Raw genomic sequence first — 17,292 nt, 5'->3', positions numbered from 1 at the left:
CTCGCAAATACATAGTCGAAATAACTAATATCACCGCATACACGAATTCAAATAAGACCAGACGCATGGCCAGCCATCGGCCCCCTCGCCATATTTTAGAGAGAGAGACAACCCGACGCATGGACGCCACCACAAGCAATGACATTCAAGCGAGCATGACGATCCTTGAAATGTGAACTTGGCTACGAAAATAATAATACTGAAATAATTTCATATCACATGGATCACGGTTTGTTCCCACTTTACATTAAAACAGTCGTGGATGTTGACGATCGCCTCAGAGTCTGGAAATGCAGCCGAGAGATTCAGTCGTGTTACCTCTTTATATTAATTCATATCCAAGCACTAGGATCGTTTAAACTTTAAATATTTTTAGGAATGTTGTACGGGGTTTGAGTACTTGAGAATTACTTGGTCGATGTTAAAATAAAACTCCCTAATTACTTGTAGAGAAGAGGTGAAGATGGAATAGTGAATGAGTGAATGATTTTATTTACAAAACTGTGTACAATTATACTTAAAAATTATCCTACACTTACAACTAATATTGACATGTGGTGCCAAGATGCGGAGCGTTGATTGGTTGCGCAGGTACCAGAGTAGGCGATAAAAATGCGGCGCGGCAAAAAGTTGGCCTTTTTCTGCACGCAGCCGCCTAAGCGTACGAACGTGTTCTTCTCAGAACACTTCGATATCGTAGCCTTGCGATAACGCTAATAACTGTCCTTTTCAGGACAAATTATCGTATCACGACTAAACGTCTAACAACTGTCCTTTTCAGGACATATTATTCTTGTTTCACGACGAAAACGTTTAACAACTGTCCTTGTCAGGACATATTACCGTGTCTTACGACACGATGAAACTGTTCTTTTCAGAACACACGACCGTATCTATTCTGATATGTTCTTCTCAGAACACATCGCTGTTTCAATACGACACGTTAATCATCACCTACATATTCATTGATATTATAATAGATCTTAGCAAGTAGTTTTACTTTAATGTACGATTTAAATTTATTTATTGACAACACTTGTATCTCACTAGGAATTTTGTTGAAAAAACTTACCTATACAATTTCCTTGGAAATAATAATTACTCGTTTTATGCAGCCTTGTGGTTAGTGCGCTAATTTTGTCTTTATTACGGGTACTATAATTATGGAAGCTACTATTATTTTTAAAGATGTCTATATTTTTCGGCACATACAAAATATTCTCACAAATGTATTTGATTCGCCAAAGTCAAAAAATGTAATTCCTTAACTTCCATTCCTTTGGACTGACTCCCGTGGGGAAAACCCACAGATCGCTCTTATAACCCGCTGTTGCACTACAAATCTCGATTCAGTCAGCTGCATTAAGATAGCTGAAATAAACGAGCTTTGCTATATTCTCTTCCGTAAGATCGCGTATATTTTTCACTGCGAACGATGCAGAACTTAGCCTATTCGAAAGACCTTTTATGTGTAGGCCCCACTGGAGTTTACTATCTAAAGTAATTCCCAAGAACACCGTATTATCAGCAAAGTCTATTTCCTCATCTTTAATTATTATTTGAGAATTACTACATTTTACATTTGTAGTTACAAATTTAATTCATTTTGTCTTCATTTCGTTTAACTTAAGATTATTTATTTATTAACACTTCGTTGCCTATACGTACATTAATATAGTACAATTGACATAATTAAATAAAAAAGATTATTTGTATTAAACCAGTGAACTACACTGGAGATGGCACTGTTTACATTCTTAAGTGATGGATTTCGTCGTTTCACTTTAAATAAAAGTGAAGTGTCATCAGCAAACAGTATTATCTCGTGAAGCTCCTTTACAAGAATTGGTAGGTCATTTATATATACGAGAAATAAGAAGGGCCAAGTATGGAGCCTTGCGGTACACCTATAGTAACAGACGATCCCTGTGATATAGCTCCATTTACATTTAGCTTTTGAATTCTATCGCTGGGGTATGATTCCATAAGATTTAGCGCTTTTTCGCCAATGCCATAGTGTTGAATTATTAAATTATTTTAATGCCAGCATCGGCTGTGGAGAGATCTCTTGTAAAACCATACTGCTGGCTATGCATTAGTTTATTATTATTAAAGTGTATCAATAATTGATCAAGAATAATTTTTTCAATAATTTTACTCAATGCTGGCAACACAGATATGGGTCTAAAATTTGTGGGTTCAGAAGGGCTTCCCGTTTTGAATAAAGGTGTGATTTTACTTAGCTTCATCTGGTCTGGAAAGACTCCACAATCTATACATTCATTAAATATTATAGCTAACTCTGAACTGATAGCATTGATTACTGATTGTAAAATGAATACAGATATACCCCAAAATCCTTTAGTTTTTTTTTTAATTACCAATTATAAAATATGTCAAATGGTCTCTGTCTTGGATTTTCATAAAAAAATTAGTACAGCTATCCGATCGTGCCAACCTTCAAAACGCTGGCATGTCAAGGAATTGAATGGCCATTGGAATGTCAAGTTGGCATTTGATTTGCCAACACATTAGCGATTACGATCAGATTTATTTTGGCAGATGTGAAATAATGGATTGAATAAAATTTGGAATAAAAATACGAAGTTATCTGAATGAATGAATAAAGTTGTTGAGTTGGGAGTGGGAAACTGACTTTAGAGTAAACGAAAGCACAAGTTATATTACAGAAATGGCTTCAAGAGGTGGAGTTATGGTAACTGGTACAAATGGTGCTGATTTTCAGCACAGGGAGAAAATAGCGGCTCAGTATCAAATTAGGTGAGCATTGGGATTATTTTTATGTGTCTACTCGGCTAACGACCATGGTTAATGTGACATTTCACATCACACACATCGTCAAGTTCCGTCAAATTATTTTTAGATAAAAGCTAGGGTCAGTGTTTCGCGCCATTAATTTAAATACCTGTTTGTTTGAATGCCTTTACGTTTACAATATAAATAATGGTATACCTTTTGAGGTAGAAAATCACTGTCCAAGTTCTTCAAATAAATTTAAAAAGCCCTTGAATAACAACTTTTTTACTGATAATGTTTACAAACAAACTTTACATAATATTAGCATTATTTTATTTCAGCGCATTAAACAAGTCTCGTTTAAAGTACTGTGTATTCTTCCACCATGTGTTATTCCTGGCAATGCTGGCAAAACTATCTGCAGATATTTTGGACAAATTAGACATATTTATATTGGAGATTGAGGAACTACAAATTCCACAGGTACATACAAAAAGGCTATAATATATGTTTCTATTTTATTACAACACTTTACTAAGAATATGTATATTCATTATTGTTAGTTAATTTCCTATCAATATTGTTAAAATTTATTGATTTAAATTATTTAATTAATTATTTTTTCAATTAAAATTATAAAAGCTATAGTAAATTTATTAAATGTTCCAGCCACTCTGGTGGGAGTACATCTGGTGTCTATCTGTGGCATTGTCTTTCTTGGGTTTATCAGCAATTAAGCGGAACAACATAAAGTTCCTTCGTAGATACATGTATGGTATCGCAGGGCTAGGTCTTCTACCACTACTTTACTGCATACTACACTACTGTGGAGATGTTTGGCTATATTTGACAGCTGAGGATGATGAGGAAGAAGAAATTATGTTATGGCAGGTATGTATTTCATAAATAATTAGCATTTTTTACATGACTACATTTTACATAATACATAATATTCAACCACTATACTATTACATCACCACATTTGGTATACTAATAATTTAATATTTGTGTCTGTATTTGACAGAATATAATAAAGGAAGAACTAAAATACTAAATGATGAAATTATTATTCTAGTATATGTATAGACTATATGTTAGAATTAAGTATAATAGCAATACAATAGACTAAACTCTCATCAAAATCTGATCTGAGTTGGATTGTATGAAAGTTAATAACTTCATGTGGTTTAATATTTAACATAATATACAGCCTAAAGGCCTTGGTTTAAGATCTTCTCAATTACTAGCCTTAAATAATAATGAAGCAGATACAGAAATGTTTTATCATGCCTCATTATGAGTTTTCAAAGATAACATTAATAATGCCTTTTCTATTTCAGGGTTACCCATATGGCTTGCTCTGGTATGCATTCGTACTCCTTGGGTCACAAGTCCATTTCTTTCAACTGTATTTTTCCTACAATCTTTTGACTGCCTGGCGTTCGAGAGGTTCTTACAAAAAGGCAGAATAAAATACATTTGTTATGGTTGTTTACAAATTAACTAATGGTTTTCTTAAAAAAATTGTTAAAAGGGTTATTTTTGTTTGTGAATGGAAACTATATATCTGTTTTATATTTTTGTACCCATGAAGTTAGTGTGCTAATTCCGATGTATTTGACTGGTAAATCAATGTTATGGCAGACTTTTAATCTGGTATAGAGTTATATGTCAATTAGTACATGCATGTTTGACAAAACAGATTGCACCACAAATAGGAGGCAGAAATAAGAAGAAATTTAAACTTTGTATGGATCATGCATTAATGTGGTTATTTTCTTAGTTTTGCCTGGAAACAGGTTTCATGGTTGTATTCAATTAAATGAATTGATGGTTTTAAGGTGTAAAAAACATTAGAAACCTACTACTAATCAAAATATAGCTTTGTTGAACTGAAGCAATTAAAAAAATATGATTTTATAAATAAACAAGAAATCTATTTACATTTGTTTTTCTAAAAAAGGTCTAATTTAAAAAGAAACTATTGTAAATAATTACTATTAGAATGTAGTTGGATGTCTATGTTAGTGAATCTATAACATAAGAGCAGAAATGACATTTTATTTACTTTCATGGTTAATAATAAACTGTTTTTGGAAATGATTTTTGTTTCATTATTAGAATTTATAGTTAATATAACCTATATTATATAGAGTAATGTGGTAAATGTAAATTTCCTTTTTTAATATTGACAAGTGTACATTTCCAATATGATTTATTACGATACAAAAATCCATAGTCGTTTTTTGTTTCTATTACGAAAGGTTTTACGCATTTTTTTTACAAAAACCTAAATACGTAAATTAATTAATGAATCTAGAAATCGATGAGCTGTGAAAAATAGTTATACAATTAGATAATTGATAATCGACTAATTAACCATAGGATCATAGGCCTTAAACGCCTGAAGCTTATTATTTCTTTGGTGAACTTATTAAAATTTACTTAATAGATTTATCAAAGTGTTAAGCTTAACTACCCGTAATAGTACTGATGCTGTTCACATACTGATAAATGATTTTTTTATAATAAATTACTGAAGTACTGGAGAGTTCTTTTGGAAAGGATGATTTTTATAATATTATTTATGTATTTTTATTAATATGGACGTTTCTAAGGGTACTTTTATAGAAGTAGATATACCTATATGAATTAATGAAATATCATTTGAATTAAACATTTATTTCGGAGACAGAAATACATTGGACTGTTAATAGGAGTTAGTGATAATTTGAATTAAGAACATTAGTTTCTTTGGCAATTTTATTAGTTTATAAAACTGGAATTTAGAATCGTAACTTTATCTTCGCTGTACCTATTTGCCATCTAAAAATAATATTACATTGATATTTACAAGTTAATCCGTACCGATTCAAATCGTAAAATAATCTTTGATTATTCCACTGACGTCTTTTCAATACTTATCGCTTATCATACTATCAATTAATAGTTATTAGCTGATAAGTTCGTATTTTTAAACGCTTCAATAAATCTATACATATAATAAAAATATTACAAATATTGATGATAAGCTGATGTTATTCGGTTTTGAACGTGTAAACTTTATTTCCACGTTATTAATAACGACTACGATTTATTCTAAGGCCGAAACATTTGAATAAATAACGACGGCTCTTTATTTATACACCAATGTTCACCATGGCGTTTGATGCTGGCTAAGCAGATTGGGTGATTGTCTTTTATGATTCCAATACATTTCCAGATTATATTTTTCTTGTAAAATCTAGTGTTAAAGGCGAAAAGGATTCACTGTAAGTAGGGATTCGAATGCATGGTCGTAACAACTACTTACTAAAATGAATATGGTGCTATAACAATTATTGCTTTCATCAATATAAGAAATATTAATTTTATGGATATTTAAATATTCGACATTTCGCGTGATTTTGAGCAATAGTGTTCATCGTGTTATTAATGTTCTTCGCGTAAAACAACTTTATTTCAATGTGTTAACCACTTTCTTAGCAAATAAAAAAAATATTTTTATTAAATAAAACAAACCAATTATTATAAGCAGAAATGCAAAAATAATTATTGCTAACAGATATGCTAAAGCTTGTCAGGTATGCCAAGCCAATTACCATATCAGATATGATATGGTAAAGCTTGTCAAGTTGCAATATAAACATAAATAATACACGAAAGGAAAATATTTTTTATTCTAAGTATTGTTGTACTTAGCCCCACATGTGGCTGTAGACTTAAAACTAAGGTAGATATGACTGAGAAGATTGGATTGTTAAGTAACTATTTAAAATACACTTACAATATCGATTAACTAAAAACATTAGTTTCTGACTTCCACTTCTTTTGACTAGATGTACTTTTCACAATTTATTTTTCTCACAATTTCGTATGAAATTATATTTAACCTTCTGAAACTTTTGAAATTAATTCGAACATATATTTACAATTACAATATCTTAATATTGTAATTGTAAATATATGTTCCATTTCTTTGGAGTAAGACTTATGTGTATGAATGTATTACATAACCAGTGGCGGACTTACCAGCAGACAGAGTAGGCTGAAGTCTAGGGCGGCAAATTTGGAAATCGAATCAAAAAAGTTTCTGCATGACGTATTTCTGATGTTTTACAGAGCGAAATTGCATAAAGTGTATTTCCCTCTTCCTCCTAACAACCTATACAAATGTCAATCCTACTACTGTTGGGAGACTGCGAACTAGATGGTTTGTGTATAATTTTGTACTCAAAAATCAAACCCATTTTTTTTTTCCGTGCAATTTCAAAGAAATTGTTGAATTCTAAAAATGATCTAGGACCTTGTCAGGCAATTGTCGAGGCAAGGGCGGCAAAAACTTCACAGCCTATACCTTGAAAATACGTTAATCCGCCACTGTACATAACTGAATTAAAAGTACATAATCTTGTAATTCTATGCTCTCTCTCTCTCTCTCTCATTCTGATAACTCTTATTATGTAACAGTTTTTAAAACCGAATTGGTCGCTAATGGAATCGTCAAATACTTTAGAGTATAGTTTCAATCTTGCCGAAGACAGGGAAGAGTGGACGAAGTTGTGCAGCTCCACTAACAAGACCTTCAGAAATGAAGAGTGTGACTGAAGAAGAAGATAAATCTTGATGTCAAGGATCAGAAATGAGTACATCATCATCAGATTCCTCATTGGCGCTGCTAGGGCTGCCGGGGTCTGAACATTCTGATGTGGTCCTACGCCACTTAGCACGTCGATTTTGAAACCACGTTTTAACCTGCAGTAAAACCAAATTATTTTATTTTTATTTTTTTATTTTACAATTTTAGGGAAACTTACAGCTAAAAAAGGTTCAATATTATATAATTAACATGATGACGGCCAACTATCCGTTTCCACATTTAGGTATTATTATATATTTACATACTAATCTCAAAAAACTCTCAAGGCAGCTATAATAAAATCTTAATCATTCAAAGTATTGATCACATAGGGCTTTCTTCGTTCTAGTAACACTAGTGCAGAATAAATCCAAATCAACCTCCCGACATGCCACATTAAAAGAACGACATGCTCGCAATAGGTATGAATTTTGTCTATATATAGTTCTTGCTGTAGGGATGTATATATTATAAACAATATATTTTACTATTAACCTCTTGATTTCTAAAATTTTAAATAGGTCTTTAATTTTTGTCCTTGTTCTTCTCGTGCAACTCTGATTAAAAACAATCGTGACAAAACTTACACTATGAATAAGAACATTAATGTTAAAAAAAATATATCTTTGTCATATCATTAAGGTCGGATTTTACGGTAGCTAAAGCCTATTTTGACTTTTGAGTCTGATGAGACCTGACTGAACTTATATCTTTTACAATAACAATAATATGTATTCCAGCTTAGGTAAAAGAATGAGATGTTTAAGCGGTAATAAGCTATTCGTCTATGATAAAACTTAATATGTATTCTCTTACTTGTCTGTCGCTTAGTCTTAGCGATGAAGCCAATGCTCTTCTCTCATCAGGACTCAGGTATTTACTAGCACTAAACCTCCGTTCAAGAGCACCCGTTTGCGCAGCGCTAAATCTCACTTGCCCCCCTTTTCTTCTTCCTCCCATACCCCACCAAGGACTGCAGCATGACGCTGTCAACGGAATCGTATGTTTAGTAAAGATGTTGGGATAGACACAGACCGAAAGCACCTGTTTCACAAATTGACAAAAACACAAATTAATTATTTCGCCCGAAATCGAACATGATCCGCTACGCAACGGATCGAACTTGATCGAACCAAAATCGCAATTGAACCGTCATTTTTTCATACCAGAACTTGGAAAGAAATGTCTGCTATGAAAAGACATCATTCCTTACACATAATTGGTTTAGGTGTTTTAGTTTAATGCAAAAATATATATTATATTTGTATATTAGTGAGGCACTATCGCTAAGCTATTGCACTAAACCTAGGTTTCATGAAGTATCTCATTATAAACATATACATATGTTACTTACATGAAAATTAAAAAAATATTATTAACATGAAAATTTAAAACATCATCGCTTTCCTATTACTGCAATAAAGTGCATCTACCAAAAACATTTGCAAGTGTATTCGGAATCGGGTTTACTGCTACAAGTTCGCGAATCTCATGAGGTAATCTGTTGTAAAGTCTTATTCGAAAGGTTTCGTTTCTGATTTTGGATAGTGTGTGATTAGAGTTACGCCGGCTACGAGAGGGATTGAAGTAAAATGTAATAGTTGTACTAAACCAAGCTATTCATTATAGGTATTTGCTGATGGTTTAAATTTTTGAGCAAGAGTTGTATACTGGCTCTAGTACCGCCCCGCATCGCTGCTCTCCATGCTTAGATCAGCCTTGCGATTCTGTAACTCACTTTTCGAACTCGCACAGCGGTTTTCGCATCGGCGGTCGCTCTCAAATCAGTCGTGAAGCAGTCATTTTATGATTTGGCATTCTGATAAGGTGGGAGCTTGTAATTTATTGTTTATCAGAATGCCAAATGATTTGAGAGCGACCGCCGATGCGAAAACCGCTGTGTGAGTTCGAAAAGTGAGTTACAGAATTGCAAGGCTGGCCTCAGCTTGCCCACGATTTTAGTTTCGTGACTCAAAGGAAGGACACGTATACTTTGTTAATTTTTACTTTAAATTAATGAAGTACGTTTGCTTATTAGTATTATTTTTTATAAAATTATTATCCAACTGCATATTATATCTGTGTTAATTATTATATTGTTTTCTTATCAAAAAATTGGCTCTAACGTTTATATCAATATACTAGATTATCTTGTTAAGTTCCAGAATGTAGGTATGTTAGATATAAAAAATATGAAATTTAACCATTCTGTAATATCTGTAAGATATAAAGAGACTACACCACTCATAAAATATAATAAAAAATGATAATTTGATAATAAAATAATTATCTCTTAGCATTTTAATTAATCGAATTGCTCGATTAAACTAGATTAATTTGAATTTGACATTTTATTCATTATAACGTCATGTCAAGGTTCCGACATTTATCTATTGATTTTATTCGAATTATTGACACCTTTCAAATTTAAAATAAAATTATGAGTCATTTAAAAGTTTAATGAATTATTTTTTTGGAATAAAAGATTTTTGAAGGTTGCCAATTCACATTAAAGCGCTATTTTAAGTCACATTATTCTTCCAAGTTCTTGTAAGAATAGCGACGTTTCATTGAGTAAAAGTACATAATAAAAATAAGTATAATAAACTGAGGACGACTCCAAAAATTCCCTCAATCTAAAGACAGAGATAAACATTTTTATCGAAACATTTTTGTCTTGTTCCAATTGCAAAGTTATCGGGTCTGATTGATTGTAGAAATTCGATAAGTGTATCTAATTGTTTGCTTATTGCTTTATTATCAAATTTTACTTTTTTTTATTTTTATGATTAAATGAGTAATTATGTTCCGCCTTCATGGATATTTGGAGTTATAAGCGATAATACATACCTACTATCGATCTATAATCTATTTATATGTTAGGCTAAATAATTAATAGCTAAACATATCTTGCTCTATAGTCGAATTTTTAATTAGACGATATCAACTGACGTTTACGGTGTTGTCAGTTTTTAATGAAATAAAAATAGTGTTGTGACAAAGTAAAAACCCCTGAATTAATGATCGGTGATGGCACTAGTCGCCGCGCCGCGCTTTGTAATTAGACGTCAAAAAACTGATTGTAGTTACATAGTACTAGTACCTAACTTATATCAGAGCACTTTTATATAATTTTGAAATAGAAATAATATTCTTTTATTGTTTGAAATGATTGACTATTCACACTCATTGTTCATTCATCTGATTGAACAAGAACTGAACGCATCACTATTACTTTAAATATGGCAACATTATTTTACAACGTGACATTAGCTACTGTCAGTTGGCTTCGTCTAATTAAAAATACGACTATAGGTAGCTTACATTTTGTTACAAAACGCCCGGGATCTACTTGATCCATAAAATATATAAATTTATTTATTAGTAATCATAACATAATCAAATATACAGTATTTACTATTTTTATAACCTATATAGTAATAATATTTATTTTTATTGAGTTTATATGTGTTTAGAATAATTTACCTATTGATAGTAATAAAATTAGAAACTATTGTAATTGGTTAAATTAGTTTTTTTTCTCTTCACTTCGTATAACGCACACTCTCTATAACGAAAATAAAATTGAAATTCTTTATAAAGACTTTACACTGTATTAGATATTAATATATCATAAAATATAAAAGGTTTATCAAGGTGATATAATATTATATATGTTTGCGTATTCCTAATTTGCTATGCCCACTGCTGATGGAGGCTATGAATTAATTACATGGCATATGGGACACCTCGCTTGAATAGCTGCAGCTACTTATATCTTGTAAAACGAAATATGTACTTGGCGATTTAAAAAAAAAACTGACATTTTTTTGCCAAATCCTCCCTTTCGTTCTACGCCCTTGATTTTAGCATAGCCAGTCAATTTAGAGATATATTTTTTTTTATTAAAAAAAATTGACTTTCACATTTTGATTTTCTAGCCTATATGGGTTTTGTCAATTGTTTTCACACATTCTATAAGCATCTATAATTGAATTTACGAGTAACATAATAAATCAGAGTAATTGACAACTTCAAGACATTAATCTCTTTTAAAATACTAAATTATGATAATGTATCAATTTTTTAAAATATTTAACGTAAAGACAAGTTTTGATAAATTAAATTTTGCTGTTTTATTTGCACAGTCCCTCGATAGCGATAAAGATTGCTTCGATTCTTTGCCTTAATGATATAATTACTATCTGTAATAGGATTGGTTTTTAATCATTTATGGCCTGCTATCTTATTTGTTTTGAAAAAATTCGTAGATTTAAAAAATACTTTATAACCGGATTATATCGCCTTTAGTATCACAATTAAATAATTAATTATTTTTATACAAACTGTCTCGAATTCATTAAATATATAATTATTCCGCCAAATACTATTGGCGACAATTTTTATCGCTAGGTGACGGTACGGTCTAGGCCCTAGTGTTCGACCTAGACTCTAGGGCCGACGATCTAGCATGCATGAAATATGCCCTAATAAGCCAATTGCGTAAACTTAACACAGTGTTAAATTCGTAGAATACTAATACATATTACGAAGAGGAAATTTTTGGACGTTTTTGGCTGTATGTTATTCATAATATTAAAAGAACCAAACGTTCAGTTCTTCAAAGCTTGGACCGGTCACTATAGGCATAAGTGTACATAATGAATTCATTAATATGCAAGTGCATATGAGAATTTGTTGTAATTTAACAATTTAATTCACAGATAATATAAACGATTTAAAGCAAAAGATAGCGTTATCGCTAGTAAGCTATCTTACAGGCAATTTAAGCCTGTTTTTTTTATCCAAGTTTGACTTGCTATTTATAATAGCATAGGGTTTGCTATTCCATACTGCGTCATTGCCTTAGTGTTGGATGATCAAATGTAGATTGAGCTTAGTCCTAAGTTGTCGGTGTTGAAAACGAACGATTTTCGTTCGCGCGGTGTTGGGCCGCAGGAGGCCCGCGCATTTTCTGTGTAGGGGAGGGGTCAGAGTTACCTATGAATTAGAGCAAAAGATCACATCCCCTAGGGAAAGATAAGAATATAGCAACGAATATTGAAGTAACGGTTAGTTATTGTATTACTTTCGAGCATTTAACCACTACTTTTACAAATAACTTATGTAGTGGTTGCGTGTCGCTCTGGATCGCACGGCCCGCGTGTTGGGGGTAAGGGGTTTGATGTCATATACACTATGAGTTAAGGAATTAGATCATATTATACCCAAGAAAGGAGGGAATAACGTAATGGCAGTACCTACGTTATAATACTTTCAAATACATTGTCCAACACTTTCTGTTCTCAGATACATCCTTACATCGAAACTGCGCAGTGCGTTGGACCTGGCCTTGGCCTGGGAGATGGGGGTTTGATATCGCATTCACTAGGAATCTAGGATATACATCATATTTCTTGTAAAAGACTTAATTCCGTAATTGCAGTATTTGTGATAGGTTAAAATGTGTTCAAATTCTCAGTAGAATGCTTTCTGTTCCCGCCAATTTTCTTGTGAGGTTAAAGGTGCGTGGGCTACACGCAGCCAGCAGGATCGGGTCTGGAAGCAGTGAAAATGGTGAAAATAAGAAATTCAACTTGAAGGGTTTTATTTGTTCCATTTCTATGGAACGTATGGATGTGTAATTTATGGAGGATTTTCTTTTGCAATTTTCATCTCAAGCACCCTGGCGAATTTTAAAGACACAAATATATGAAAATAACTCCTACATCTCTTTTAACGATTCCGCACCATTATATTCCGAGTCAATTGTTAGGCCATTCGTAGAAAATGTAATTTAACATATGCATTGCATATATTGGAATTTCATTGTATTTGGTGGCCATCACTTTTTTTGGCTATTTTGAATTTTTTACACTACCATGTTCAAAGTTTTCTACAACTTATGTTAAAACACCTTACATCGATCTCTTACGGATCCAGAAATTTCAGGATCTCATAATTTTTCAAAGTTTGTTCGACCCTCTATCTGCCATAGGTCTGCCATAGGCCGTTAAGTTTTTGGTGGGTTGAAACTTCAATTTCCAGTCGCCGATTGTCTGCTCGACCAAATAGAAGACGATAAGAAATATTTCAGCCATAAGATTCCATACACGTTCATCAGTTCCTGATCAAACGCCGCAAATTCGAAGAAGAATGTGCCGCCTCTATGTGTCGAAGAAGAATGTGCCGCTTTTAGAAGAATTATTTGCTAAATACTCGATTTTGATTGCTGTCGATCTATGGGTGTAATGCATTTTTCGGTTTCCTCACGAAGTAATCTTTCGCTTGATATTCTTCATGAGATATGCATTCTTCTCATTTCAAAGTGTAGAGGAGTTTTCCAATTACTTCAGCTCAGTCTATATCACGCAAAAGCCGAAGCTAGACATTGACAAAGCCATTGCGGAGATGGATTGTATGAGTGAGGGTGAGAGTCAGCACTTCAAAAGTGCAATCTCTCAACTCTCTGACTTGGATTTCCAATAGAAAGTAGGCATAATACTAGTTGGTGGGTAGTGGAGGACAAGTTGATGCAGCTTCTTTGACATGCGATAAGCATTTGATATGGTTGATAATAATGTATGTGCTCTTGCAGAAAATGGAAGAAGTTGGCTTCACCGCGTCATTGAGTCGGTTTGTGGCAAGTCACATGATGGATAGGAAGCAGTACGTTGAATATTCTGGAATTAAATCTTTAAAACGAGATATTTTGTTTCTACCAGGAGTCGTAGAAGATGCAAAATGTTTGCTATTCGCGCGCGATCTTAAATAATCACTGCCGATAAATACTGCTAGCGATTGTCTACGATTATAGCATTTATATTGATCGGGTTGTATGGAAGTTGGTGCAAGAAAATTCAACTAACACCGATTTTCCAGAGCACGGACACCGATCCTCTATAATTATTACATAGAGGAACAGCTAATTCCAAGAGTAGCAGAAGTCAAAGACTTCATTTAAACGTAGAATTTAATTGTCGGGATAACATAAAAAGTAAGTAAGAGTCCCGCGCGCCTACAAATTTACTTAGGAGAGGACCATCTACGCGCGTCTTGCCTGCTCTCGATACTATTGCGTGTGAGAGTGATCTATTTAATTGCTGGCTGAATTCAGAAGGGTTGCATTATTCATTATTTGTTATAAAAAGGTTAAGGTTATATATTTTCTTGTCTTGTTTGTATGTTCTTAGTTTAAGTTTTGTATAAAAAGGTTGTCTATTGTATTAGTATTAAGTAACTGTAGCAATAGAAAATAAGAAAATTAATAAATGCGTTAAATAAAACGAGAAAGTACTAAAGTTAAACATAGTAAATGAAACCTAGCTCGGAAGATACCAGTAACGTTTTCTATGAAATGGGTGCTCTTAACGCTCGAAACAGTAGTAGTTTCCATATATTTAAAGGTTTTCATATTTGCAAAATTTTTAAACTATTTAATTGAATACATTTCAAAATATTACAAAAAAATCGAGTAGGTACTCTCGAATACAAAAATCTTCTGTGGGTACATTAGAATCATAATTTCTTTGTACCTAGTCATAGGAAGGAATCTGTTATCGACACTCGTGCCAATTGAAGTTATTAAAATGATATACTAATTAATGTTTAATTTAAAATTAATCGAGACAGCACGAAGCCACCAGTTTATACATGTATGATACTCGCGTAGAATTCAAGGCAATATTAAGTATATACTAGTGTCCATCCATTTTTAATAGTATTGCCTATCTCTGTTTTAGGTGCGATAAAGCCAATTAAATAAAATTTTCATAAATATATTTCTCTTTTTTCAAGGCTGACTCAGCCACGGCTGTGGCAGAATAAACTATATAATTATTCTTTACAATCTCTTTAAATATCACTGTTTTTTTTAAATTTTATAACAAATATTTGTCATACCTCTTTCAAAGTTGTAAGGCAGTCGTAAGCTAATTGACGCCGGCCGCGGCGTCGCGAACCTGTTCCAAGATAACTGACCGCGCAAGAGGTTTGAATTGAACATCGGTTCGCTATATACAGCAGGTCTTTCAAAGCTCTTCAATTTGTATGGCCAGCCATAATTTGGTTTAATCGGCGTGGGATACACAGGAAATGGGTTTCTTCTGTGTTCAATATCTAACTCCGCGACTCCCGTCCGAATATTGGTATTTGTGTGACCATCTTTGCTTGTATCGCCGTTATCAATAACTTTCTTATCTGTACATAGAATATCTTTTATGAAGAAGGAAGACTTTTTCTGTCGACACGCGCACATTTTGTGTTGACTTGTGGTGTAATGCCGAAATCACTTATCAGGTTTAGATACTATTAATTGATAGCTTATTTAATGGAGTTAATCTAGCTAAACGCGATAATTTGAGCCCAGGTGTTTTTACGAAATCATATCACGCGATTATGGGCTATTAGACTTTGATATTATGGGGCATTATCGAATGTGTACGTTTGTGCAATGGGTATATCCCCGAAGTGTTTTTGCTTTCATTGTGGATTAGGACACTAGGTAGTGAAGTGGCTGCAATAAAACGAGTCGATCATTGAAAGCTTCCTGATTAAATCGATGTGCTTTCATCAAGGGACATTTTAATGGTATTATTTTGTTGATAGGATTTTGATATTGATAAAGGTGACTTAGGGTTTTGTATCGTGTGTGGTGATGACTCTTACAAAACACTTTGAGCACTATAGACAAACAAATAAGTGAAATTGAAGTATTTCCGAACTAATTCGAAAAATTCAAAATCATTTATTCATTTAGGTAACACAATGTACATTGTACACTTATCATCAATAAAGAAATACATATTAAATGCTTTTAACTTTACATTTACTGCCAGTTCTCAAATCAAGGGCGTAGAACGGACGAGAAGAACTGGCAATAAACTCTCCGCCACTCTTTTTAATCGCCAAGTTTTTTGTTTTAGAAAATGTCTGTAAGTTGCAACCATTACACCTTGTTCCACATGAAAGAATTCTTAGGGAACCCGAAAAGAAAGTGCAGACTCCTTAAACGCACTTTTAGCCTTGCGGCAGTGCGAGTTTCCATAGGCATCACTAACATCAGGTGAGCCTTCTGCCCGTTTCCCCCTGCCCTTGCCCCTTGCCTGCCTATAGTGTATATCTTTCTCTTTTAACACAAAAATAGTACCTAATTAACAATTGAAGTCTTTTGCAATCCATTAAAAACTTTGTTTTTGGGATAAGGAGCAAAAAGCCTGCCCATTGTTTATCCAAATTAATGATTCCTGAAGCGAAATTATGAACTCTTGTCTAATCTTTTCAAACCACGGCTATTCAGGCGGTAACTCGAAAAATAAAAGGGGTGTTAACCACCCCGTCGTAATTAATGGCCGGAGTTTTTCTACCTTTTGTCGCGAAACCCCTGCTAATTGTCTCTAATTAATTGAGGAGACAGCTAAAGCTATTTTGAGTAGGGAGGATTCAAACGTTTATTATTTTCTTCACAAGGCGTGATTTTAAGTGGTAGAATACATTGAAGCTAGTAACAGCGATTTTTGTTATAAGTAATTGTATACAGTTACATATTAGCTTGATTGAATACATATTAGTACAATAAAAGTATTATTGAAATGAATATGTGAAACTTTTTAATACCGAAGTGGAGCAGGTCTAATCTTAAAGATAACAAATAATAGTGATTTACGAAAATGTTTAACATTTTCTTAGGCCGTTTTTAAGAATATATTGGTGCTAAACCAACGTACTCAGAGTTGTATATTACATGATTAATAAAAACAGTGCAACGTAGCTATAAAATCTAATACCGGGAACTACTTTTAAGGGCATGCTGAAGAAAGCTTCTAGTTTACAATTGAATATTTAAACTTCCAAATCGCAATAAAACAAACAAAAAGCAAAACTGACTTATTGGTGAT

At 32.9% G+C, this 17,292-nt stretch overlaps 2 protein-coding genes across 2 annotated transcripts; one reads left to right on the top strand and one right to left on the bottom strand.

The window, feature by feature from the left end:
- Positions 1 to 2,507: 2,507 nt before the first annotated feature.
- Positions 2,508 to 4,858, top strand: LOC125051817 (protein jagunal). The gene is made up of 4 exons (XM_047652391.1): positions 2,508 to 2,781; positions 3,099 to 3,240; positions 3,427 to 3,648; positions 4,098 to 4,858. The coding sequence occupies exons 1-4, from the start codon at positions 2,693 to 2,695 to the stop codon at positions 4,227 to 4,229; spliced, it is 585 nt and encodes a 194-aa protein (XP_047508347.1). The 5' UTR covers positions 2,508 to 2,692; the 3' UTR covers positions 4,230 to 4,858.
- A 2,240-nt stretch (positions 4,859 to 7,098) lies between these two features.
- Positions 7,099 to 15,659, bottom strand: LOC125051883 (hematopoietically-expressed homeobox protein hhex). Its single transcript, XM_047652497.1, has 3 exons — positions 15,299 to 15,659; positions 8,213 to 8,382; positions 7,099 to 7,512 (listed from the first exon to the last, which is right to left on the bottom strand). Exons 1-3 carry the CDS (start codon positions 15,651 to 15,653, stop codon positions 7,387 to 7,389), a joined length of 651 nt encoding a protein of 216 aa, XP_047508453.1. The 5' UTR covers positions 15,654 to 15,659; the 3' UTR covers positions 7,099 to 7,386.
- Between the last annotated feature and the right edge of the window lie 1,633 nt (positions 15,660 to 17,292).

Source organism: Pieris napi, chromosome 8, assembly GCF_905475465.1.
Source record: "Pieris napi chromosome 8, ilPieNapi1.2, whole genome shotgun sequence".
Classification (NCBI taxonomy): Eukaryota; Metazoa; Arthropoda; class Insecta; order Lepidoptera; family Pieridae; genus Pieris; species Pieris napi.
This window is presented reverse-complemented; position numbering and strand designations above follow the sequence as displayed.